Source organism: Cyprinus carpio, chromosome A18, assembly GCF_018340385.1.
Source record: "Cyprinus carpio isolate SPL01 chromosome A18, ASM1834038v1, whole genome shotgun sequence".
In the NCBI taxonomy this organism is placed as follows: Eukaryota; Metazoa; Chordata; class Actinopteri; order Cypriniformes; family Cyprinidae; genus Cyprinus; species Cyprinus carpio.
Genome location: NC_056589.1, coordinates 25,455,564 through 25,480,563, shown reverse-complemented (window position 1 = coordinate 25,480,563; position 25,000 = coordinate 25,455,564). Strand labels below are relative to the sequence as shown.

At 36.7% G+C, this 25,000-nt stretch overlaps 4 protein-coding genes across 4 annotated transcripts in view; 1 reads left to right on the top strand and 3 right to left on the bottom strand.

Annotated features, from left to right (window-relative positions):
• Window positions 1-3,668, bottom strand: part of LOC109078275 (serine/threonine-protein phosphatase 6 regulatory subunit 2-like) — a 31,589-nt gene extending 27,921 nt beyond the window's left edge. Inside the window, exon 1 of the mRNA XM_042775830.1 lies at window positions 3,427-3,668. The gene's annotated coding sequence lies outside the window, so the exon portion shown is untranslated. The remainder of the gene's footprint in view (window positions 1-3,426) is intronic.
• Window positions 3,669-4,509: 841 nt separating this feature from the next.
• On the top strand, window positions 4,510-10,419 carry LOC109078278 (dnaJ homolog subfamily A member 2-like). The gene is made up of 9 exons (XM_042775639.1): window positions 4,510-4,682; window positions 6,130-6,189; window positions 6,273-6,502; window positions 7,165-7,245; window positions 7,369-7,502; window positions 7,582-7,778; window positions 8,718-8,862; window positions 8,942-9,069; window positions 10,185-10,419. The coding sequence occupies exons 1-9, from the start codon at window positions 4,605-4,607 to the stop codon at window positions 10,371-10,373; spliced, it is 1,242 nt and encodes a 413-aa protein (XP_042631573.1). The 5' UTR covers window positions 4,510-4,604; the 3' UTR covers window positions 10,374-10,419.
• A 330-nt stretch (window positions 10,420-10,749) lies between these two features.
• LOC109046721 lies at window positions 10,750-22,299 on the bottom strand. Its single transcript, XM_042775638.1, has 19 exons — window positions 22,245-22,299; window positions 21,894-22,038; window positions 21,699-21,791; window positions 20,530-20,594; window positions 20,274-20,446; window positions 20,054-20,192; window positions 19,486-19,653; window positions 18,969-19,088; window positions 18,729-18,843; window positions 17,726-17,834; window positions 17,314-17,534; window positions 16,893-17,033; window positions 16,195-16,261; window positions 15,563-15,789; window positions 15,229-15,477; window positions 14,096-14,416; window positions 13,410-13,514; window positions 13,243-13,334; window positions 10,750-11,317 (listed from the first exon to the last, which is right to left on the bottom strand). Exons 1-19 carry the CDS (start codon window positions 22,265-22,267, stop codon window positions 11,245-11,247), a joined length of 2,646 nt encoding a protein of 881 aa, XP_042631572.1. The 5' UTR covers window positions 22,268-22,299; the 3' UTR covers window positions 10,750-11,244.
• A 2,550-nt stretch (window positions 22,300-24,849) lies between these two features.
• The window catches only part of LOC109110750 (calumenin-B-like), a 3,611-nt gene continuing 3,460 nt past the window's right edge, over window positions 24,850-25,000 (bottom strand). Inside the window, exon 7 of the mRNA XM_042775637.1 lies at window positions 24,850-25,000. This exon is cut by the window's right edge and continues 975 nt beyond it. The gene's annotated coding sequence lies outside the window, so the exon portion shown is untranslated.

Genomic DNA, 25,000 nt, shown 5'->3' with positions numbered 1-25,000 from the left:
CACTGTACTTAGTTCAGGCTGCTTTCCTGACATCTGGAGCCGAGGACTCATTACCCCTATTCACAAGAGTGGAGACAAACTGGACCCTAATAATTTCAGAGGCATTTGTGTGAGCAGTAATCTGGGGAAATTATTTAGCAGTATTTTAAATCATAGAATGGTAAACTTCCTTAACGAGCACGATGTCCTGAGCCCGAGTCAGATTGGCTTCCTTCCAAATCACAGAATGACTGACCACATTTACACCCTACACACCCTAATCAATAAACACGTAAAACAGACCAAAAATGGAAAATATTTGCATGCTTTGTCGATTTCAAAAAAAGCATTTGATTCTATTTGGCACGACGGATTATACTATAAGCTTTTACAAAGTGGTGTAGGGGGTAAAGTTTTTGACATTATAAAATCAATGTATTCAAACAACAAATGTGCAATCCGAATTGGCAACAAAACATACAGAATTCCTCACCCAGAAAAAAGAGGAGTGCGGCAGGGCTGTAACCTGAGTCCAACGCTGTTCAACATTTACATTAATGAATTAGCGGTGCAGTTGGAACAGTCTACAGCCCCTGGACTCTCTCTACAAGACAAGAACATCAAGCTTTTGCTGTACGCAGATGATCTGGTGCTGCTGTCGTCCACCCCACAGGGACTACAGCAGCACCTGGACCTGCTGGACAACTACTGCCAGAACTGGGCCCTGGCAGTAAACCTCAAAAAAGACCAACATTATGGTCTTTCAGAAGAAGCCCAGATGTCAGGAACACAGATACCAGTTCAGTCTAGGCAGCACCGCCCTAGAACACACGATGCAGTACACCTACCTCGGCCTGATCATCACTGCATCGGGGAGTTTCAGTTCGGCAGTGAATGCTCTCAAAGATAAAGCTCGAAGAGCTCTATACGCTATCAAGAAAAAATTCCCAAAATATTGAAATACCGCTTCCAATTTGGTGTAAAAATCTTTGATAGTGTGATTCAGCCCATAGCGCTGTATGGAAGTGAGGTTTGGGGTCCACTCAGTGATCAGAGCTACACTAGATGGGACAGACATCCAACAGAAGCCCTACACACAGAATTCTGCAAAATGATTCTAAAATTACAAAGAAAAACACCCAATAACGCATGTAGGGCAGAATTAGGCCGATTCCCATTGATTATCAATATGCATAAAAGATCCCTCAAATTCTGGATGCATCTTAAATCAAGTCCCACAGAATCACTACATTTTAAAGCGCTACAAACCCAAGAACTGAACCCTGAAAAGAGTCCACTCAGTCAGCTAGTTCTGAGACTTACTAACCTGACTAACTCTACTAACACTAACCAGTCTCAAACCAGCACTGCTTCTCACCCATACATCAAAATAAATCAAATTATCAAACAATCTAAAAATACATATCTGGAACATTGGGATCAAGAAACTAAAACACAAAGTAAATTACAATTCTATCGAACTCTAAAATCAGGTTATGAATGTGAAGATTATCTCCAGAGTGTCAGAGACACAAAGCAGAGATGGATCCTGAGCAAGTACAGGCTCAGTGAGCACAGTCTAGCCATCGAGACGGGCAGACACAGAAAGAGCTGGTTACCCAGAGAGCAAAGAGTGTGTGCTCACTGTCAGACAGGAGAGATCGAGACAGAGACGCACTTCCTCCTTCACTGTCAGAAATACATATCCATAAGAAACCTACACTTCAACAAATTCACCAACTTAATAAAGAACTTTACAGCTATTAGTGAAACAGAACAAATTAAGATACTATTAGGAGAGGGACACACAGCAGCACTGGCTGCGAGATACGTGTGGACATGCCACAGCCTGAGAGACAGCAGCTGAACGTTTGTGTGTGTATGCATGTGACCTCAGTGTGTCTGACCCTATTGTGCACTACAGTCATCCTTAGTAATGTTTGTGTGTTTCTATGTAAGTTAAAGACTGTGGTATCAAATGTTCACACATTATAATCTGTTACAGTTTAATATTTTAAGATGTTATAATATTCAGTTCCATTACTGTGATGATCACAAAATTATTATTATTATTATTAATATTATTATTATTTTTATTATTATTTTTGTATATGTATAGTAAGCTTTGGCAATATTGTATCATTTACATTCATGCCAATAAAGCAATTTGAATTGAATTGAATTGAAAATTGAGAGACAGACAGACAGACAGACAGACAGACAGACAGAGATAGATAGATAGACAGACAGACAGAGAGATAGACAGACAGACAGATAGATAGACAGACAGACAGACAGACAGACAGACAGACAGACAGAGAGATAGACAGACAGACAGACAGAGAGATAGACAGACAGACAGAGACAGAGAGATAGACAGACAGACAGACAGATAGACAGACAGACAGACAGACAGACAGAGAGATAGACAGACAGACAGACAGACAGACAGAGAGATAGACAGACAGACAGACAGACAGAGATAGATAGACAGACACAGACAGACAGACAGACAGATAGATAGATAGATAGACAGACAGACAAAAAACAGTAGAACGATAGATAGATAGAAACAGAATTTAAATACATGTTAGATGTCTCAGTTTATATATATTCTATATATTCATATAATAGCAGAACTGTCAAAGTGAGGTTTAAATATTATGAACACCAGGCAGCAAATACTGAGAAACGGAAATCATGTGTGTTTGGAGAAAGTAGGAATGCTGCAGAGATCAACATGTGTGTGATCAAATCATACAGTGAGCGCGCGCGCACACACACACACACTTCACGCCCACGCTTCCGTGTGTGACAGAGCTACAGGCATTCAGTGATAATCAGCCGACTGTACAATTCTTCTCATTTCCGTGCTATTTTTCACTAAACTTCACACAAAACGTCTTTATCATAACGAGGCGAAATCAACCCCCACGTTCAAGAATCAATGTCAGAGTCAGACAGTCCGTGATCCACCAATCAGAACGCAGAGGCAAGACTCGAAACACCAATCAGAGCGCTGGGAATTTGCATGCCAGATTACTGGACGTTGCAAAGCACAATAAATGCCTCCACTGCCAAAACAGATCTCATCATACTCATTTGCATAAAATAAAAGTAAACATACTCTGGAGCCCAAAAAGCATGTCAAGGCAATATTACGAAGTACATCTATTTTATTTGATCTCAGATTATATGAAGGCTGTATATGAGCATACAGTTCAAGGTGAAAAGCATTTGTGTTTACCGTGATCATGGTATATTCAAAGACTAAAATACCTAAAGAGACTTTGGTATATTTAACCATTGCTCATATGTCACGTGAGTCCATATACAGGTCATTTGAAGCATCTGCTGTGTTCACAAGAGACGATCGACCAGAAAATATACGCACTGAAACAGTGATAAACAACATTACTATGAACAAATAAACTGCTGTGAACTTACCAGTAATACTGTGAGATACAAACAAACAGCAATCTGTGATCAGACCTGCGTTCTGTAGGCTGTCAGAGTGGAAATGTGATCTTTGGATGGCGATGCATCGTCCTGCATCCATAGATGCCCTAATACCCTTCCTCCTTCAGCAGCCCTGCCTCAGCTCTGGCCCTTTCAGAGCTTTAAACTGTGAGCAGAAAAAGATTTTGACATTAGTTCTCAAGCCAAAATGGCCGACCAGGAGACGCGGACGCGCATGCTGTGTGTGTGAACGCGCTTGGGCGATCGGTTCGATTTATCATGTATTGGTTTAAGACGGAATATAATATAATGTTAAATATTTTGTATCAAAAATAGGCATATCATAATTGTATTTATTTTATAAATAAAATATACAAACATAAAAATCAAATATAAAATTATATTTTTTTCCCCAGGTGTTAACATAAATATATAGTTATAAATATCAATATATTATTACTGTAATTTATTATAGTATATTCGTAAGCCAATAATGTTATGCCGTTATTGCAACTTGTTTTTTTGTTTTGTTTTTGAAAGTTTAACTTTATTCAATCTACTCTATTTTTTTCTCATGAATGCCAATAAAAACCGCAAAATAAAACAAAAATATATTTTTATTAATATATATATATATATATATATATACATATATATATATATATATATATATATATATACACATATATATATACCTATATATATATATAATATATATATATATATATATATATATATTATATATATATATATATCATATATAATATATATATTGGACGAATGGTTTTTAAAAGCGAAGAATAAACATTAATGCATATATAAACATATATAAACATTCATCAGAAATTAAATTAAAATCCAGTTAAGTCCAGTTAAAACTTTATTTGTGGTTTTAGAGCGAGGCATCGTATGACACGCACACAAACACACACACAAAGCAAACAGCACAAATAATTGTATAATAATAATAATCATAATAATAATAATAATAATAGATATTAACTGTTTTGTTTCCAAAAAAAACACGTGATTGTTTAACAATCACACCGTGGCGCAGGAGAGCAGCGAGCGCGCGCACTGTTTTCAGCCGGGGTGACTCTCTCTCTCTCTCTCTGTGTCTCTCTCTCTCTCTCCTCCTCGCGCAGCTGCTGCACCGGTCTGCAGACATGGCGAACGTCGCAGACACTAAACTCTACGATATCCTCGGAGTAACTCCGTCAGCCACCGAAAACGAGCTCAAAAAGGTAGAGACGGTCATTTCCGCCACACGTCGTGTTGCAATGAACCCAGAGAAGCGCGTGACGGGGGATGCTGCGTGCTGGGGATCCACTGGTGTGTTTCGCAGGTTGCCCGCTGCTGGGATCCTCCAGTGTGGCCTTTCTTCGGATCTGGAAATGATTTAAAAGATACACAGTCAGATATGTAGTTTGTTTACTATTTGTATCGCTGTACGTGTCCTTCAGAGCATCAGCCAGGTGCTGCAGACAGCTGAAGGTGCTTCTTCTTCCAGTCCAAGAGCATCACAGTGGAAGGAGATGCTTAGCTTTCCAGCTGCTGTGCTAAACCTGAGCTTGTGTCTGATATGCAGTCAGTCAGAGATGGTTAATGCAATGTCTTGTCTTAGGTATTTCCTCGATGTGAATCTTCATATTTCTGCTCAGTTCTTTGTTAGAAGGTGATCAGGCTCTGGCCTTGATGCTCATGATGTTGTCCTGAGTGTTATGTTGGCTTTTTGTTGTTGTTGTTGTTGTTGTTTGATTGTGTGCACACAAAGGATTTCAGAAAGCACAGCCAGACCCAAAATAATGTGGGATATTATTGCGTTATCACACAATACATGCATGAAAGAACTAGCAAATGAATTCACAGCCATTAGGTCCAAGCAAAGGCACAGTCCATGTAATGTGCTTAGTGAAAAAAAAATAGGGTTTTGTTCAAGCATGGCTCTGAAATCAACTTCCTTTGATCGGTCAGATTCTGGGGAAATTGGGGTCTTCGCCTCAGTACTCGCAACTGGGCTTTTCAATGACTTTAGACATTAGTTTAATATGTAGTCAGATTAGGAATTGTTAAAATTGTAAAGGTTGTTGACAAGAAATTTTAAGCAGTGTGACGTAAACATTTTTAAAACTGTTTCTAATTATTTTTTAACTAATATTAATTTACAACTAATGCATTAATTGAAATAATTTTGAATTAAGAATTCATTCGTCAAACTGCAAGACTATTTAAATACTAAAATGAGGAATAATCTACACTGTAACCACAATTACATAAAATACACGTTTATGTTACACCAAAAAAAAAAAAAGTTGGTGTAGAAACTATTTTCACTCAGAAATTGCAAGTAGCACGTTTGAATTAAATGTCAAATTTTGAAGTAGAAAAACTGAAGTGTATTTTATTATTCTAATGTAAATGTGCAACGTTAAAACATTTGTACCGATATGCAAGGGTGTAGGGGGTGGTTGCTAGCTGGTTATTTATTAAATCAAAAGAGCTCATCTTCAAGTCTCTGTGATATAACTGTTTATATGGCGCCGGTCCCTATTTCAGTGTCAATCTATGGGAAATTAATATCTGTCAGACTGAACATCAAAGTTTCAAACTTAACTCTCATTGTAAGTAATAGTACTGCTGGCCTTATTAAACATCACTAATTAGTGATGTTTTTGTGATTTTCATTGTCAGGCATACCGGAAATTAGCAAAAGAGTACCACCCCGATAAAAACCCTAATGCAGGTGACAAGGTGAGTTCTCATTTTATCGAAATGCAAGTTCTGAAAGCTAATAACATGATGATGATGATAATATTTTGACCTGTTTGATTTAGTTTAAGGAGATCAGTTTTGCATACGAGGTGCTGACTAACCCGGAGAAGAAGGACTTGTATGACCGGTATGGAGAACAGGGCTTGCGTGAGGGTGGCGGTGGCGGAGCCGGAATGGAGGACATCTTCTCTCACATCTTTGGCGGAGGTCTGTTCGGCTTTATGGGCAGCCAGAGCAGCAGGAGCCGGAACGGTGGCCGACGGAGAGGGGAGGACATGATACATCCACTGAAGTGAGTAAATACGAAAACAAAGAACCTGGGAATAAAAAGAGGGAACATATTGATGCATGACCTATTTTAAAGGGACAGTTCACCCAAAAATGAAAATTCTGTCATTATTTCTCACCTTCAAGTTGTTCCAAACCTGTATGAGATTCGTTCTTCTGTGGAACACAACAGAAGATATTTTAAAGCATGTTGTTAACCAAAGAGTTGACGGTAGCCATTGACTCCCATAGTATTTTTTTCCATAGTGTAGAAGTGAATGGCTACCGTCAGCTTGACGGTGAGTAAATGATGACAGAATTTTTGGGTGAACAATCCCGTTAAGTCAACATGAAATCAAAATTGATCTTATTTATCTATAATGCCAAATTTACACTGCAAAGGTGGCATAGATGTGCTTCGGAAGTGGCATTTACACAAACAGTTTTTAATGCTGTTCAGAGGTGGCATAAATGCATTTACACAGCAATTAATTTTCTTTGAACAGGCATAATTTAGTCTGACCTTTATGCAACATTACAGCATTACACATCATTTTGAGCAGGCACAGAGCAGCCTTAAAGATGCCTTTATTGTGTATGATTTATCTGTACACATTATTCCAAATTAAAAGAAACCTGTTGTGAGATGTACCATAAAATGCATATTTCTTTTTAAATACCTGATAGAGTGTCTTTGGAAGATCTGTATAACGGAAAAGCAACCAAACTACAGCTAAGCAAGAACGTACTCTGCAGTGCCTGCAATGGGTGAGTGTGTGTGAGCAGGATTTTATACACCGTCTTCGAGGGTTATAACAATTAATACAGTTCCTATAGATTTTAAGCAAAATAGCTTTTTTTTCTAGATATCTTAACAACTTTTTTCCTTAGTCAAGGGGGTAAAACAGGGGCCGTGCAGAAGTGTGCCACGTGTCGAGGCCGTGGCATGCGGATCATGATCAGACAGCTGGCTCCTGGCATGGTACAGCAGATGCAGTCTGTGTGCACCGACTGCAATGGAGAGGGTGAGAATTCATTTTCATTCAGTGAACTCGATTTGTGATGGTCTGAATACAGCATTTCGATGCTTGGTTGCGTTTTTAGGGGAAGTGATCCACGAGAAAGACCGATGTAAAGAGTGTGAGGGCCGTAAGGTGTGTAAAGAGGTGAAGGTCTTGGAGGTGCACGTGGATAAAGGAATGAAACACGGACAGAAGATCACATTCAGTGGAGAGGCGGACCAGTCGCCCAACACAGAGCCTGGAGACATTATACTGGTGCTGCAGGAGAAAGATCATGAGGTAACACACACACACACACACACACACACACACAATGAGCGGTGTAGAGTCAATAGTAGGACACTAATCAACAACTATTTTGATTATCTGTTCATTTCTTGATTATTTTGCCCAATGTTCTTCTATAGATAATGTGCACACTGAAATCTATAAATGTATTTTATAGTAATCTGTACAAAAATGGTCTAAAATATAAAGGTTAGAATAAAATTTATATGTTTGTATTATTATTATTAATAATTTATTATTTTGTCATTTAAATTGTAATATATATTAAGTAAAAGTTATTTTTTTAATAATCCTAAATAATGGTAAATGATTAAATGTAAATTGAATCCTGTTAAAATTACTATTCCAAAAAGCATCATTACTTGTGTTGCATACAGGATTTCAAGTTTCAGTTCTAATTCATTCAATTTATAATTAATTTACTTACATTTTATGTTGAATCAAGAATATTATTTTGATAAATGACTGTGCTTTGTTGCGCTTTAACTTGCATATACTGTATGCATGTGCTCTTTAAGGGACATGTCACTCAAAAATAAAAATTCTGTCATCATTTACTCACCCTCCACTTGTTCCAGACCGGTATGATATTCTTTCTTCTGTTGAACACAAAAGTTATTTTGAAAATATTGGTAGCCAAACAGTTGACGGTAGCCATTGACTTCCATAGTATTTTTTTCCATACTATGGAAATGAATGGCTACCGTCAACTTGTGGCTGAGTACAGTGTAAATGATGACACAATTTTCATTTTTGAGTGAACGATCTCTTTAACAAGTGTATTTGAAGAAGTGCAGCAAGCAGCATTTAATCACTTTCAGGCAGTTAAGATGTGCTGTCTTGCAGAATGAAAATGTTTGCATTATAAGAATTATAACATTAAAATGTTTTTTTTTTAAGCACAAATACCTATGATGTCTTTGTTTACAGGAGTTCCGTCGTGATGGAAACGATCTGCACATGTCCCACAGGATTGGTCTGGTGGAGGCGCTGTGTGGATTTCAGTTCATGCTCTCGCATCTTGATGGACGACATCTCGTCATCAAATACCCCCCTGGCAAAGTCATAGAGCCAGGTGAGCATAATGTTTTGTCAATGTTCTGTTCATGTTTTTGTAGAATATGCTGTAGGAAATGTTGTGTTCTCGTTGTCAGGTTCTATAAGGGTCGTCCGAGGGGAAGGAATGCCTCAGTACAGAAACCCCTTTGAGAAAGGAGATCTGTACATCAAGTTTGACGTCAAGTTCCCTGAGAATGGCTGGATCAGCACAGAGAAACTAACGGTGATTTTTCAACAATGCTGTTAACTAAAAATATTTAAAAAATGTTCTAAATAAAGCTGAAATAAAATATTAATATTCAATTAAAAATAACTAATAATAATTTTAAATTGGAGTACTGAAATTGACTAAAACCAAAACTAATTAAAAGCTAAATAGAAATATTTAAAAACTAATAAAAATATAACAAATGTACTAAATTTAGATTAAAACATAAAATACAAAAATAAAAGCCAATTTAAATTATTAATAGTATTTAGTAACATTACTTTTAATAGTATTAAGAGTAATAGTTTATAAATAATTCTTAAAAAAACAGAAGGCTGTTAAATTGTTACGGGATCTTTCCAAATCATTCTAATGCGCGAATGTTTTCATAACAACATGAGCCGCTTAAAATGGTTAAAGTTATCAACGTTACAAGCGCTGCTTTGCTTACATTTCGTATATCTGCTTTTATCTCGTATATCTTTGTTTCGGTTTCTCCTTTTGAATGACGAATATATATTATTATTAGCTTCTGATATGAACAGCTCGCTCCTCTCACGCATGCGCAGAACGCAGGTGTTAGTTTGCTGTCGGCTGTAGTCTGTGCGGTGTGTTCCAACGCAGCTTTTTGGTCCGGCGCTGCCGACCCGAAGCAACAACACAATTGTCTTTCATTGCCGCTAGTTCTTTGAAGTCGGCTTGGTGTGTCCCAGCCTTATAAGTCTTTGCATCAGTAGTGTGCCTATGATGCCTTAAAATGCTTTCTAAAGTAGCTTACTGGGTATAGGAGCTATTTTCTTTTTATTGTATTGTAAAACCATAAAATTATATTTTATTTTATTTCAATATAATATAATGCCTAGAAAATATTTCTCGTTTTCATTGTTTAATTTGATGCACAAAATACACATAAAAACCCCAAAAGCAAATTAAAGAGCAAAAAAAAAATGAATACAACTTTAACTGAAATTACAATGAAAATTAAAAATATAAAAATGTAAAACTAATACAATATATTAATAAAAACTATAACAGTACCTAGATGATACTAAAATAATGCTTGAATGTACCTGACGAGATGCAGACTTTGGCTGAAGTGCCCTATTTCTTGTGTGTGTTTGTTCACGCAGGAGTTGGAGGATCTGTTGCCGTCGCGTACAGAGGTTCCTGTCATCTCAGCTGAGGCGGAGGAAGTTGATCTGCAGGACTTTGACATCAGCCAGGGATCATCTGGTGGTCACCGCCGTGAAGCATACAATGACAGCTCCGACGAAGAAGGTGGTCCGCATGGGCCAGGGGTGCAGTGCGCCCACCAGTAGTCCCAGAATTCTTTACAAGTTTTTTGGGGAAGTAATACAATTCCCTTTTGTTGGACAGATCAATGTGTCAATCTCCGCCCTCCACCTTCTTCATATAGTGAACCGAACACACAGACACTTGCAGTATATATAGACATACACTTACACTCATTTACTGCAATCTTACCTACAAGTACACTCATTCATGCACTGTTTTAAAAGAAAAGATAAGCATAACTAAAGGCAAAGCAAAATAATTTATTCATCACTACTTCATTTCCATTGTAGACTTTCACAGTATATATGCTCTCTAAATAAAAAAAAAAAAGCATCTTCTGTGAGAAAAAAAACATTTTTAATAAAAAAAAAACAAAACAACCCAAAAAACAAATTTAAAAAAGGCTGAGGCATTGTGGACTTTCCTGGAGTTCAATAAAATGTTCAAACGTGTTTCATTATATACTTGCCAGTTATTCAGGCACTGTCAGTCATCTTGTACTGTTGTGCTGGTTTATGTTCAATGGCAGGACAGAATAGCATGCATGTGGGCGAGACACTCTCTACTGAGGTTAATACAAAGCAAACAAAACCCGGAAGTGTTTTAATGTGCTTACTGTCTATGATAAAGGTATATGAGTCATGCAACTTATTATTTGCCAAAGAAAGACCACAGTCTTCTTAAAAGATCAGCAGCCAATGTGTGCATGCATTGTAAGCACTATTATAAACTTTTAGGGGGCGGCGTTTATCATTGGCAACTAGGAAAGTGATTGAAACGCGAATACAAGTTGCTATCATTCAAACACAGCTACTTTTGTGCTCATACATCAATAAAGTGGATGAATGTTTTGACTGTGTGCTGTATATTTGTAGAAATGGGGTTGAGTACACACTAGCGTCCTTCTTCAGTTTCTGTCATGCGTTGAGCTGTGGGCGCAAGGAGCTCTTTAAACCCAGCCGTGTTTCTATAAAAACAAAACATTGTCAGACAAGTGCAACTTTCGTTTTTTTTTCTGAAAAGACCCTTATTTAGTTTCAAACTTATGATTTTCTTTCTCCACAAATGGAGAAATTTAGCAGATTGTTGATGCTGCTCTTTTTCAATCACCACAGGTTGTTTCATACAGAAGCCTATTTCTGTCATGTTAAAAATTATGCTTTGGTAACTCAATTTATGGCATAAAAGGTCAAAATTGTGAGATACTAAGTAATAATTATGAGATAAAAATGGCACAAATGATAAATTATTCTAATTATGATATAAAGATAATCTTAGAAATGATTTTTGTGCATTTCGATTTATGACTTTTTATCTCATTATGACAGCTTGTTTTGACAGTTTATCTCATAAATATGATCATTGAGGGTTTCCCATACATTGATTTATTTGTGGCGGCCCGCCACAATATCAACACTGACCACCACAAATAGATTTTCCAAAGGCTTTGACTTCGTTGAATAAACATGAGCACTGCACGTTTCAAAATCAAAATGCAGCACGTGTGTTGTATCTTTTATGAAGTGAACCGATTGTCTTCAGAAAAGTTTTGATGTCATTTTCATTTAACCTTTTCTATAATGCCTCATAAAGCAGCATTCATGAGCACAGCGCTGCTTTAATTACAGCCGTTATCGTAGAAAACGCTATTTCTGCCACTCTTAAAGCGCCTCCTGCTGGCAGAGAATGAATTTGCACTTTCAATAAGCCCGTCTTCTGTTTTATATTTACATTATATACATATATATTTCCCCCAGGGGAAGTGCCACCACACATAGTGTGTAAATATGTGGGAAACACGGTCATTTATATATGTGATAAATATGAATATAAATATAAATATGATTATATGATAATGAATGTCAATTTCCATTTTTTCTTATAATTTTGATTTATAATAATTTTGACTTTTTATCTCATAATTTCAACTTTCGACTTAATTTTCATCTCATAATTAGGATTTGTCAATTTGACATTTTATGTCTTAAAGGGATAGTTCACCCAAAAATGAAAATTTGAATCTGCTTACCCCCAGGGCATCCAATATGTAGCTGACTTTGTTTCTTCAGTAGAACACAAACCGAGATTTTTAACTCAAACCGTTGCAGTCTATAACTCTTATAATGTAGGTGGATGGGAATCAATCCTAAAAAAGCTAAAACATACACTAAAACAAAAAAAACATACACAAACAAAACCAAATTAAACCTTGCGGCTCGTGACGATACATTGATGTGTAAAGACACAAAACGATCGGTCTGTGCAAGAAACTGAACAGTATTTATATTTTTTTTTACCACTGATTCATACAATGTCCGAACTGTCAGAACTCTCCTGAGCGCGTCCACAGCAGCAGGCCTGTGAGGTGTCGTCTTCTTCTTCTTGCTTTATGGCAGATCGCAGACTTATAAGTGCATTACTGCCACCTATCTCTCAAGTGGACCATTGACACTCTATCTACAATCTCCATTAGGAGTGTCAATGGTCCATTTGAGAGATAGGTGGCGGTAATGCACTCATAAGTCTGCGATCCTCCATAAAAGAAGTTTTTCATTTTTGGGTGAACTTTCCCTTTAATTTCAACTTTTATCATAATTTTGACTTAGTATGTAAATTTTGACATTTTATCTTACAATTATGACTTTTATGTCATAATTATGATTTACCAAAGCATGCTTTTTTTCCTCTTTTGATGCAAAAATAGGTTTCCATAGATTTCAAGCACCAAAATTAGCCAAAAAACTAAACACACACAAACAACTTAACGTATGACATCAGGATGAATAAATGACAGAATTAAAGTTTTAGGGTGAAGTACTCATTTAAATGACATGAAACACCTGGTGATCACTCCCAGAATGAACTAGCCTAGCATAAGTGTGTATACGTTACCTCTCCCGTCTGGTCTGGAGAACGCAGGAGCGTTCTCTCCTCATCTGCTGGAGTTTCTCTCTTACTAAAGTTTTCTGTTGTTGCTCGTCCTCCTAGAACATTCAGTCAACATTTACATCATGTCCACATAGAGGTCTCTGAAAGTATGTGCACATGAGGGTGTGTACCTGTTTGAGTGTGTCGGTCAGATGTCTGAGTGTGTCTTCCTGCGTCAGACCCAACAGATCTTCATCTGCCTTCCGACTCTGGACGATAGCCAGTCGTTCTTGAACCTGAACAGTTTTGAAAAAGGTCAGAAAGCAATGTACATAGCCTTTTTAATTAAATATTCTGTGAATAAATGCATGGAAGACCATTTCCAACAAGCATGCACTGGTAAATCCTAATTATGACATAAAAAGTAGACATTATGAGATGTCATAATTATGATAAAAAGTCAAAATTAATACATACTAAGTCATTTTTATAAGTGAAATTATGAAATAATAGCATTTAGTCAAAATTAAGATACAGCAATTATAAAAAGTCAAAATTATGATAAAAAGTCATAATTATGACATCAAAATTATGAGATGAAAGTCATAACAGGAATTTAAACTTTTTTCTCATAATTTCAGCTTTGTCCTTTGCAACTTCAATTCTCAACATTTTTACATTTCACTTCATAATTATGACTTCTCTCATAATATTGACTTAGAATCTAATGTTTTCAACTTTTTATGTCATAATTATATGTTTTTGTCATTATTTAGCAAAGCATAATTTTTTGTGTGTGTGTGGCAATGGGCTTCCATAAACACACCACACGTTTTGAAGATGCCACAGAAATGTCATGCATCATGAGTTGGCTCACTCTGAGCAGCTGTCTGTCTCGGTCTCGTTGATAGCGTCGCTCTGCTCTCCTCTGGATGTCCACTAGGCAGCGCATCATTGCCTCCCCCTCACCTGCTCTCTCACAGATCTCCTCATTCCTCAGCTCCTGAAGCGATGCCTCTGTCTCATGGGTCTCAAGTGTTTGAGAGGGTTGCGTGTCTGGGAAATGAACACTTGCTGGTGCTGTGTTAGTATCTGTTGTGTCAGTGTTTTGTAGCAGCCTTGGAGCAGTGGGTGGAGTTTGGTCGGGCTGTTGGGTGACACTGAATGCAAACTCTCCATCTCTTATGTCCTGCCCAGCCTGGAGAAAACAATCACATTTGTTTGTATAATTATTGTGAAAGGATCATTCATTCATTCATTCATTCATTCATTCATTCATTCAGTTCCAGCTTTAAATTTTGGGTTTGGGCAGGGCTCTATAGAACTGACAATTATTGTTATTGTTATTATTATTATAACTTACAGAATCCCTTAGGGGGAACTTTAGGGGGCATGTGACATTGTAAAAAAAAATAAGAATAAAAAATAAAAAAATAAGAATACTATTTTAAAAGAAAATACTAATATAACTAAAAAAAAAAAACCTACAATGAAATTTATATATTTTGAAAGTTTTGTGCTTTATTAGTATCTCAGGGGCACTTCAAGTACACATTTTATATCACAGGAATTCAGACAACAAAAAAGGTTGAGAATCTCTGATCTGATATTATTTATGGTATTTTTTATGTTAATAATTATAATAACTATTATAGAACAATTAATGGAAACTTCAGGGGGTTTGTGAGATTGTGATAAGCATGCAAATAAAATAAGAAGAAACTATTTTATAAAAATAAATACTTATATAAATATCTCACAAAAGATGTGGAATTCATTTCTTTTGAAAGTTCAGTACATTATCATCATCTCGGTGGAACTTCAAGTATTTTATATTTTATATTACAGAAGTTTAGATAACCAAAAAGGTTGAGAACCTCTGATCTAACAACTCCTAATCTCACATATTATATATTACAATTAGTGTGCAAATAGCAGAGAGCACAGAGACACTTTATTATGTTGTCAAAAGGGAAGCTAGAGCTGGATAATTGGAAGCGGTTGTCTTACTGTGATGAAGCCTGAATGGTCTTCTTGGATCTGTGTCTTTGCTTTCACATTATCTGTGTGATCTGAATGCATTTCTTCATATTGTTCACTTGGCTGCAGTGAGACGGAGCTTATGTTCTCCTGCTGTGTGTAAATGTTCACATTCCTGTCACAGTTGTTCACAGTTCTGACAGGAACGTGCGTGTTATCAGCTGAATCCTCCTGCATTACAATCGAGACGGCCTCTCCTTTCTGAGCCGAGGTCACTTCCTGCAGAAATAAGCCTTTTTATGTATGAATGAACAATTGGAGCAGATTTAAGATAGAAAGAGTGCATATGTTTGTGTGTATGTACCTGAATGTAATTCTCTGCGTGGGCTGGGTTGCTCCAGGCCAGTGTGATCAGAGAGTTTTGTTTTTCCACTGAGATCTCCTGAGGGTCTCCTTTGCTCTTAATGTCTCCCTCTCTTCTCTCTCTGTCTCTGTCCTTCGTCTCCATCATGCTCTCTTCATCTCTTGGGTCTCTGACACACAGGATCTCTAAATATGGAGTATCTTCTGGATCTAAAGCCACGCCACAGCCTAAACACAAAAATGCAAAATAAATGCATTCATCATAAAAATATTCAGTAGCACAACTGTTTCTTGAGCAGCCAATCAGCATATTAGAAACATTTCTGAAGGATCATGCGACACTGAAGAGTGGAGTAATGATGCTGAAAATTCAGCTTTGTCATCACAGGAACAAATTACATTTTAATATATATATATACACATAATAGAAAAGTTATTTTAAATTGTGATAATATTTCACATTATTACTGTTTTCACTGTATTTTTGATCAATAAATGCAACCTTGGCAAGCATTAGAGACTTGTTGTTACATGTATATATGATTAATCTTACTAGTTTTAATGTTAAAACTTTCTCGTATCCTTGTTTAATGCTTTATTACATTAATGGTCTAGCATATGAATGTCATTCACCAGTGCAGAGTTCTTCTTTTTCACCATCTGACAGCTCTTCCCGTTCCTGTTCAGTCCTCTCTCTCTCCTGACAGAGACACAGGAAACAGTTGCTCACCTTGTATTCCTTTCAATTGAATATCTGGATAATCTCTATAAGTAAAGGTTCCTCAGTGGTTTCTTGACCTTTTTGTGTATCAAGAGCTGTTTCTCACTAGATAGGGTTCTTGAGTTGGTGACCAGGCTTTCTGGATATTATAAAAGTTCTTTGTGTTACACTATTGGTTCTGCAGATCACTGCATACACTATTAAAAATAAAGGTTCTTTATTACTAATGATTCCATGAAGAACCTTTAACATCCATGGAACCTTTGTATTGCACAAAAGGTTCCTTATAGATTCTTTAGATTATTTAAATGCTCTTCACACTAAAAATGTGTTCTTTTTCAGAACTGTTCACTGAAAGGTTCTTTGGGGAACCAAAAATGCTTCTTTTATGGTATCACTTTGAAACCTTTATTTTTAAGAGTGTTGTTTTTTCAGATCTCTTCATACAGTAGATTGTGGGCATCATCTGTTAACAGCTAAAGTGACCCCTTGCTGAAGATCTAGTGCATAAATGATTTTCTGAACAATCGTTAAACACAAAGGATCTAATATAGCGAAGGATCTAAAAGCTTGATTTGTGACTGATAATGTGGAAGTCATTTGTCCTTACAGTGTGAGCGTTCACTGCGGCGGTGCCTCTGCTGGCGTGCGCTGGTCCACGTGACTGCAAAACTTCATGCAGGTTGTGGAAACTGGGTCTGTGAAGTTCGCTCTCATATTTGCGAAGCAAAGTCCAAAGACCCTCAGGGTCCTGAGAAGTGAAAGAGACATTACTGACACAATAAACCTCATCTGCTCTGCACACTGTCACGACACATTCAGAATGTTTGGTTTACTTACTACTTTGCTCTTCATATTCTTTAACTTTATTATTATATTTGCATTTTCTATTTTAGCTTATTCTAAATTTGACAAATGCACACTTAATCTTTTAGAATTACTACAGTATATACCATGGTTCTGTTCAAAATGGAATACTTGCATACTGATTACTGCACAGTACAGTAAATGCTGTATATACTGAGATTCACCAAATCTGGCAGAGAGTTTAAAATGGTCCAGGCCTCATCATCATGTGCTTGCGTCAGCTGGGTCAGCAAATGAGTGGCACATTCGCCCCATGAGACATCTATCCCAGAACACCCTGGAGCGAATGGTCTAGTAGAAGAACCATGTGCTTCCTGTAGAGAGGCTTTGATCTGCTGCAGGCTCCACACACAGCTCTCATCCACCGCGTTTCCATGAACCACATCTGAAAAATAGACTTTAATTTCTTTAATGAAAACCAGAGGACTATCTTACAGTTGATGTGCTTCTAATACTAAGTTACTAGTCATTTTGGCTAGTTCACCCAAAAATGAAACCCACATCATATTAATTTGGAACAACATATCACTTTTGTAGTGGTGTTTGTGTTTTTTATATGTAGTTGATGTTTTTAACTGTTTTTCTGAATGTTTGCCTCGAGGTCACTCAGGGAAAGCCTGTGAACGATCTCCACCAATCGTTTCCTTTCCTGCTCCTGACACAGAACCAAAAACTGCAGCACAGCCTGATGGGAAAATAAATAAACATTTTATCTATTATAAAACTGTACATAACACAAGCATATGAGGTAAATATTTCCTTTAAGTCATGTTGGAATGATTTCATATTACAAGAAAATTGCATATGAATCTATGTATTTAGTTTACTGTTCATGAAGCTGGTTTTTGAGGAGACCAAATTAATTTCCCATGTTTTTCCAAAATTTCCCATTATTCTTTGTGGGAGCATAAGAAGGATACAATATACAGTATTTAGGGTCAGTATTTTTTAATAAAGTTTTATATATATATATATATATATATATATATATAGGGTATTATATATATATATACATACAAAAAAATTTTTTCATATAAACATTAATTATTTTATTAGGAAGGATGCAGTAAATTGATCAAAATTAACTGTAAAGAGATTTATAATGTTACAAACCAATTTTATTTCAAATATGTTCTTTTGAACTTTCTTTTCATCATATATTCCTGAAGAAAAATGCATTATGGTTTCCACAAAAATATTAAACTGTTCAATTAATAAGAAATGTTTCTTAAGCAGCAAATCAGCATATTAGAATGATTTCTGAAGGATCATGTGACACTGTGGACTAGTGTAATTATGCTGAAAATTCAGCTTTGCATCACAGAAATAAATAAAATTTTAAAATATATAGAAAACAATTCTTTTAAATTCTAATAATATTTCACAATATTACTATTTTTACTATATTATTGATCAGATAAAAAGTCTCTTTTGCCTTGGTGAGCTCCAAACATGTTCATATTTTTTCCAACCCAAATCTCTTGAACTTATAACACAACATACTGTAACTTCTGAACTCATGAATAGGAATTTGTAGGACTTGAAGGCAGCAAATGTCATGTATCTGTGCACACAGTACCTGTTGTGCACAATTTCCTGTTTTCCAGCCCTGCTGTTTTTTAGCAGTGAGATCCACATTTTCCTGAATCCAGATCCTGGTGAGATCCTGACTGACTGAACATCTCATATAAGGCCTAGAGCACACAGAGATGGTTTGGATTCAAGCTTGCAGACTTCCGAGTGAAAAGAGGTGGATGTGTCAGCATATATTGTTTTAAATACGGATGATGTGTCCACTTCCCATGTTTAACACACTCACCATCTGTCCCAGTGCTGTCTGGCGACCAGCAGCGCCGTGTAGGACTGATTCTCTCTCTCGGCTCTCCGCACAGCAACACACAAACTGAGATATATAATATGCAGAGCTTCCTGTCCCAATCTACAGGAGCAATAAATCACAACACAACATCTGCAACCATTAGCATAAGCATTAGCATAATATGTTTAATATAACAGATTGATATTAACATTAAAAGGTCATGCTTAACTATGTCAGTATATGAATGTCAAAGTTCTAGTTATGCATGCTTATTTATTATGTGCTGAAGGGAAGACATACTTTTGTAGGCCACAATCTGTAAACGAGTTGTGTCTTTGCACGTCGCAAAGGTTAGGCGCAAAATTATAAACTGTCTTCATCTATGGTGTGTTTTCTTCAGGTCATCATGTGTCTAGCCTAAATCAACTTTATCTGAGATATATGAGACCTACTGATGCTTTGAGCCAATCACATGCATTTATGAGAATTCATCAACTGATGAACACAATAGAATGACCTGTTCATGAGCGTGCTGATCGATTCCTTCTCATCTTGATAATGTGACTCCAGCTCCGACAGGAAGATGACAGCGGACCAGGCCTGTTCCCTCGGTTTAGATGACCAAGCCTGATCTCTAGATTTAACACTCTCAGGACAGCCTCGCAAGACCACAGAACCACAGCTCCTGCCATATTCATCAAATATAATTCATCATTTTACTTGAAGCCTTTATAAAACGGATTATAAAAGAGTATTTTGGTAACACTTTACAATAAGATTCCATTAGTTAATGATAATTTTAACATTACTTAATGCATTAACTAACAATGAGCAATACATTAATTATAGTATTTACTAATCATGAATTAATTGTTAGTTCATATTAGCGCAAATCTGTTTCATCCAGTAATACATTATAACATACATAATGAATATCTTTATAATTTGTTATACATAAAGGCTTCAAGTAAAGTGTTTCTTACAGTGTAGATTTATAATTATACTTGGGTTTAAACACTAAAAATGTAATGGCAGACTCAAAATTTAGTAACTGCACTTATAAATGCACAAATAACTAGTAGTACCTGTAGCAACAGAAGGCCCCGGGAAGCCCACACACCTGAAGCCAGTCTCTGTGTCTGAAAGCCAGCTCTACACACACTCCTAATTCACACACACATTCTGTCTGATCCCACGCTGACATCGAGTTCCACCAAATAACACCTGTAATGGTGTGCAAAAACATACTGTTAAACTGTTCTGTGAAATGGAGCATAATGAACTCCATTTAGGAATATTTCCTACCATATTCATCCTGTAACATCTCTTTGTACAGTCGCTCTCTGATGACCTCATATTTGTAATACAGGAGCTGGAGGATGTCGCTAGTGCTGGCACAGATCCTGCCCGGTCGCATGACGCCGGCTATCCTCTGAGAAAGAGACGGTAGGACACTCCACACGCCGTCAAGAATGAGTCTAAACAGAAAGCAGGATGAATATATAGTCAGTTTATTCAATGTTATTGTGAGCAGCTGAATGAAAGAGTGTGTGTTAATAACCTCGTGCAAAGTCTCTTGGCTCTGTTCTGAAGACACAAGATACTAAACTGCTCTGGATCCTGCTTCTAGAAAAACAAAAAATAATAATCACAAAAGATGCCCACATGTACATCATGAGCTGAAATAGAGTAAAAAGCATATGAAATAAACAATAAAAAAAATAAAAAAAATTTAAAACATAAATATAAATTAATTTATTAGATATGGAATCATAATGATATTGTACTATATTTTAGATAATTATATTACAGTATATGTGTTATGTGTGCTCATGTAATAGAATAGAATAGAATAGAATAGAATAGAAATATGACTTTGTTTTCTACCTGTTGTTTGGAGCTGAAGTTGATTGTTGAGGATTGTGTGTTTTGTTTATGATTGACTCTACCAGCCTTCAACAAAATGAAAACACAACAAAACCACACAAACCACAAACCTTCCAAATCCCATAATTCACAACAAAACAACTACACAAATTATAAATAAAAACTCGTAGCCTAAAAGTCATAGAGTTGGAAAGTCGTGGCCTAAAGGTTAGAGGGTTGGACTCCCAATCGAAGGGCTTGTGAGTTCTAGTCTCGGGCCGGACGGAATTGTGAGTGGAGGTAGTGCTGTACAGTTCTCTCTCCACCTTCAATACCACGACTTAGGTGCCCTTGAGCAAGGCATCGAACCCCCAACTGCTCCCCGGGCGCCGCAGCATAAATGGCTGCCCACTGCTCCGGGTGTGTGCTCACAGTGTGTGTGTGTTCACTGCTCTGTGTGTGTGCATTTCGGATTTACTAAATTCAAAAAACAAATAAATAATATGGGTCACCATACTTGGCTGAATGTCACTTCACTTTCACTGAATGTCACAAAACCCTCAATTTCATATTCCAGCACCCAAAAGACCCAAAACAAAGATAAATATCTGACACGGTAAAGGTTCACAGAAAAAAGAAACAAAAAATCCATAGAGAATGTCCTGGCAGACATCACAGCGTTTATTTTCAGAATTAAGTTCTCAATTAATTTTAAGATAAGTTCAAAGGAAAAATCTCAATTACTACATATAACAAATAACATGTTTATATCTTAATTTAGATTTAGTACAAATAAGAAAAAAATAGAATGAAGCAGAGTATTATAAGGAAATATAGATGAATTAAATGAAAAAAAAAAAAAACCTCTTCTATGTTGTAACGCTGTTTCTCCATCATTAGGAGAACATGCAGAACTCCTCTGGCTGGACATGACAAGCCTCCACTCTGACCTCTGACCTGAACATATCACACAAAACATTTTCTTTTTCTTTCTGCTTCTCTTTTCAGTCTCACTCTTCTCATTCATGAGCTTCTGAGACCGCAGAAGGTCTTGTTCACCTGTGAAATGGCTCTCTTTGTCTCATCCAGGCTGGCGGTGATGAGGAAGACGCTCTTATAGAGGGAACAGATCTCGTCCACGCTGACCTCATCCTCCTCATGTACACCCATCGACTCACAGACCAAATGCAAACACTCTTCCATCCTATAAAAGACAAGGCACTTTGTGTAAGCTCGATTTCAATGTCCCAAATGCCTTGAAATGAAAAAAATAAATGAATAAAAATTTACTCTATATACACTACACACACAGTCAACAATGAATTGATTTCTTGTCGTACTTCATAATCAAATTCAAACATAACAGACAGTGCTACTGTACCTTCAACATGAAAAGAGAAAGTGTCTCACCTGTTCACTGAGTCTATCTTCATGAAAGATGCAGGATTACAACAAAGCCACGTCTGTTGCTGAGGAAACCATTGGAGTCAGATTACAGAAGAAGACCTTCAACACAGCGCTGACAACACTTTTCCTCAGACAAATTATGACACTCAGTCAGTGACGATACTTACACAAACACTAGAAAGCCTGGCTGAATCTTAGTTAGATACCTACTTATTATAGGCTTCATTTTTTATATAAACCTTTCTGGAAGAATTTGAATTTGTCAAATTGTCATTATGTAATTTTCAGTATGTATTCAGACATGGTGTGACTGCAGTATTAGAGCAGCAGTGTGACCTGGACAATGGAGGCAGCACTCTCTTGAAGGAATGAATGCAGCAGCACAATTCACCGCTGGACATCGCTTCATAAGACACTGGACGTTACCATTTTAAAGCAAACACAGAGATACATAGTCACCTCTACAGTATGACTCTGATGTGTGTGGATGCACTACTGTTCAAAAGCTGGGGTCAGTATGACTTGGTCTTGGACTTCTTAGACTGAGCAGTGTACATGCAGCATCACACACACAAGTCCAACTCCAGTGTTCAGTGTCATGTGATCGTTCAGAAATCCTTCTAATATGCTGATTTGCTGCTCAAAAAGCATTTATTATGCTTAATATTGTTGTTGAAACTGATGAAATGTAGATACATTTATTGTTGAATTGTACATCATTTTAAATCTTAAAATAAGGACAATATTACTCAGTGCACCTTCAAATTTCCCATAGTAACCCTTGTGCATTTGTGCTTTTAAAAAAAAAAAATGTGTTTTGACAGAAGCAACTGTAAATCCAGCTGACGGTCAGTTTTTCTCTGACATTAACCAGAACCGACCGATGACCCTAGTGGAGGAAACGTTCTCATATCACGAGTCATTCAGCGAGTACGACTACTCCACCTCAACTTTTTATGGCAAACAGGGCATCTACACCAAAATAGAGGAACCACTGCCATCATCATCTGTGAACCTACCATCAGTTACCTTCAACAAATCCTTACGGCAACCAAGACGCAATTATCTGGCACTGCGACCCAATGGGAGGCCCGCGAACAAGTTTAACAATAAAACTGTGACATTTCACAACTATGATGTGGTTCGGGAATGCGATGAGGAGTGTGAAGGAAATACGGAGACTACGTTCACAACAGAGGCGGAGATTTGTACCGATTCAGAAGAAATTAACATGGATTGTGAATTAGGAAATGATGATTTAGATCACCCAGAAGAAGAATTTAAAATACAATCACAAAGAATCACTTCATATTGTGACGACATAGACAATGAGTCAGAAATGTTCAATGCTCAAAACTAAAAAGAGACTACGAAATGCATAACACAGACCACACACAAGTAAAAATTTACTTAGAAGATAGAATTCATGCAAAGCCACTAGAAAATAGGCAACAAAAAATAGCTGGAAAGCACCGATTCAAGTCTAATATACAGAGAATACGAAGACACTCAACTGAGAGTCAAGAAAGAGATCATACAGTAACACAAAACTCAACATCCAAAGATATTACACAAGCAGAATTCTCCATTTTTCAAGGAGAGTCATATATCATTAACCCTGAAGGCTTGGTTTCAGAGGCCAATAAACTGGCTGGCAACTATTCAGAAGGTTTCGAATCAGATGGTACCAGAAAACCGGATGATCTTAATTTAGATGCTCAGATTTCAGTAGCTGAAATTTATGTACAAAACATTCATGATGTCAATAACTTACAAACATATCTAAGCACATTAACGCTCGACTCAGGTCAATACAATGGATCTGAAGAACGTCTGGCAGCAGAATCAAACAAGGCAGAAAAGCTCAAACACATATTATGTTAACGAGGACATTGCAACAAATTTAGATGACAGTAGCCCAGAAGAGGAGTCTGTATCTAATCTAGATACAAGTAGTCCACATCTGAATTATCTCCATGATCCTCACAACACACAGATAGAATGTTTCTACAACAACGACACGAAGATGATAATGGGAGTGATACTTTACTCAATGTTTGTATTGAGCTTGAGCACCAAATGAGCCTTTGTAAAATGGGAAAAGAACAGATTTGGCATCTGCGAGGCAATAAACTGATGGGTGAGTAATACAAGCTAACCCAAAGTTTTAGAGTTTGCTACATTTGTTGTCCTGCACTGAAGGTTTCAGACATCCTGTGCCCTTCCTACATTATATAATGTACATCATTGCACACCACATGGACATATTTCCATTGAACTGAAATTGCACTTTGCATCGCAACATACCATCTCAAATAAAATCTACTGATGACAAACAATAAGACTGCCTGAGGTGTAGATAGTGCTACTAAAATTAAACTTACGTGTGACTCAATTATGATAATATTGAATAATATCAAAGTAATGGAAAAACAGGTGCAATATGACTCAAAAATTGTTTGGGCACACACACACACACAAAAAAAGTAGTCGATTTGAAATGAAGTAAAAATGATCAGATCACCCCTTGTGGATAGATTAGAAACAGAGCAAAAACAAGAAATTCACCTGGAAACCACACAAATAGAAACCCAATTGAAAATAAGACTCATTTGAATCAATTTTATTGAGAAACAATCTCAGCTATAAGACAGTATTTACAATACCTGACCACAGCGTGTTGAATAGAGTTCACATTCATGTATAAACATATACATAAATTATATAATAATGTTAGGAGAGAAGGTCATTTTCAGTCA

Coding starts and splice junctions, on each gene's coding strand:
- LOC109078278 (XM_042775639.1), top strand. CDS start 4,605: ATGGCGAACGTCGCAGACACTAAACTCTACGATATCCTCGGAGTAACT. Junction 7,246..7,368: donor CTCTGCAGTGCCTGCAATGG/GTGAGTGTGTGT, acceptor TTTTTTCCTTAG/TCAAGGGGGTAAAACAGGGG. Junction 7,779..8,717: donor TGCAGGAGAAAGATCATGAG/GTAACACACACA, acceptor CTTTGTTTACAG/GAGTTCCGTCGTGATGGAAA.
- LOC109046721 (XM_042775638.1), bottom strand. CDS start 22,267: ATGAAGATAGACTCAGTGAACAG. Junction 13,515..14,095: donor GAGACAGACAGCTGCTCAGA/GTGAGCCAACTC, acceptor AAAACTGTTCAG/GTTCAAGAACGACTGGCTAT. Junction 13,335..13,409: donor TGACCGACACACTCAAACAG/GTACACACCCTC, acceptor TGAATGTTCTAG/GAGGACGAGCAACAACAGAA.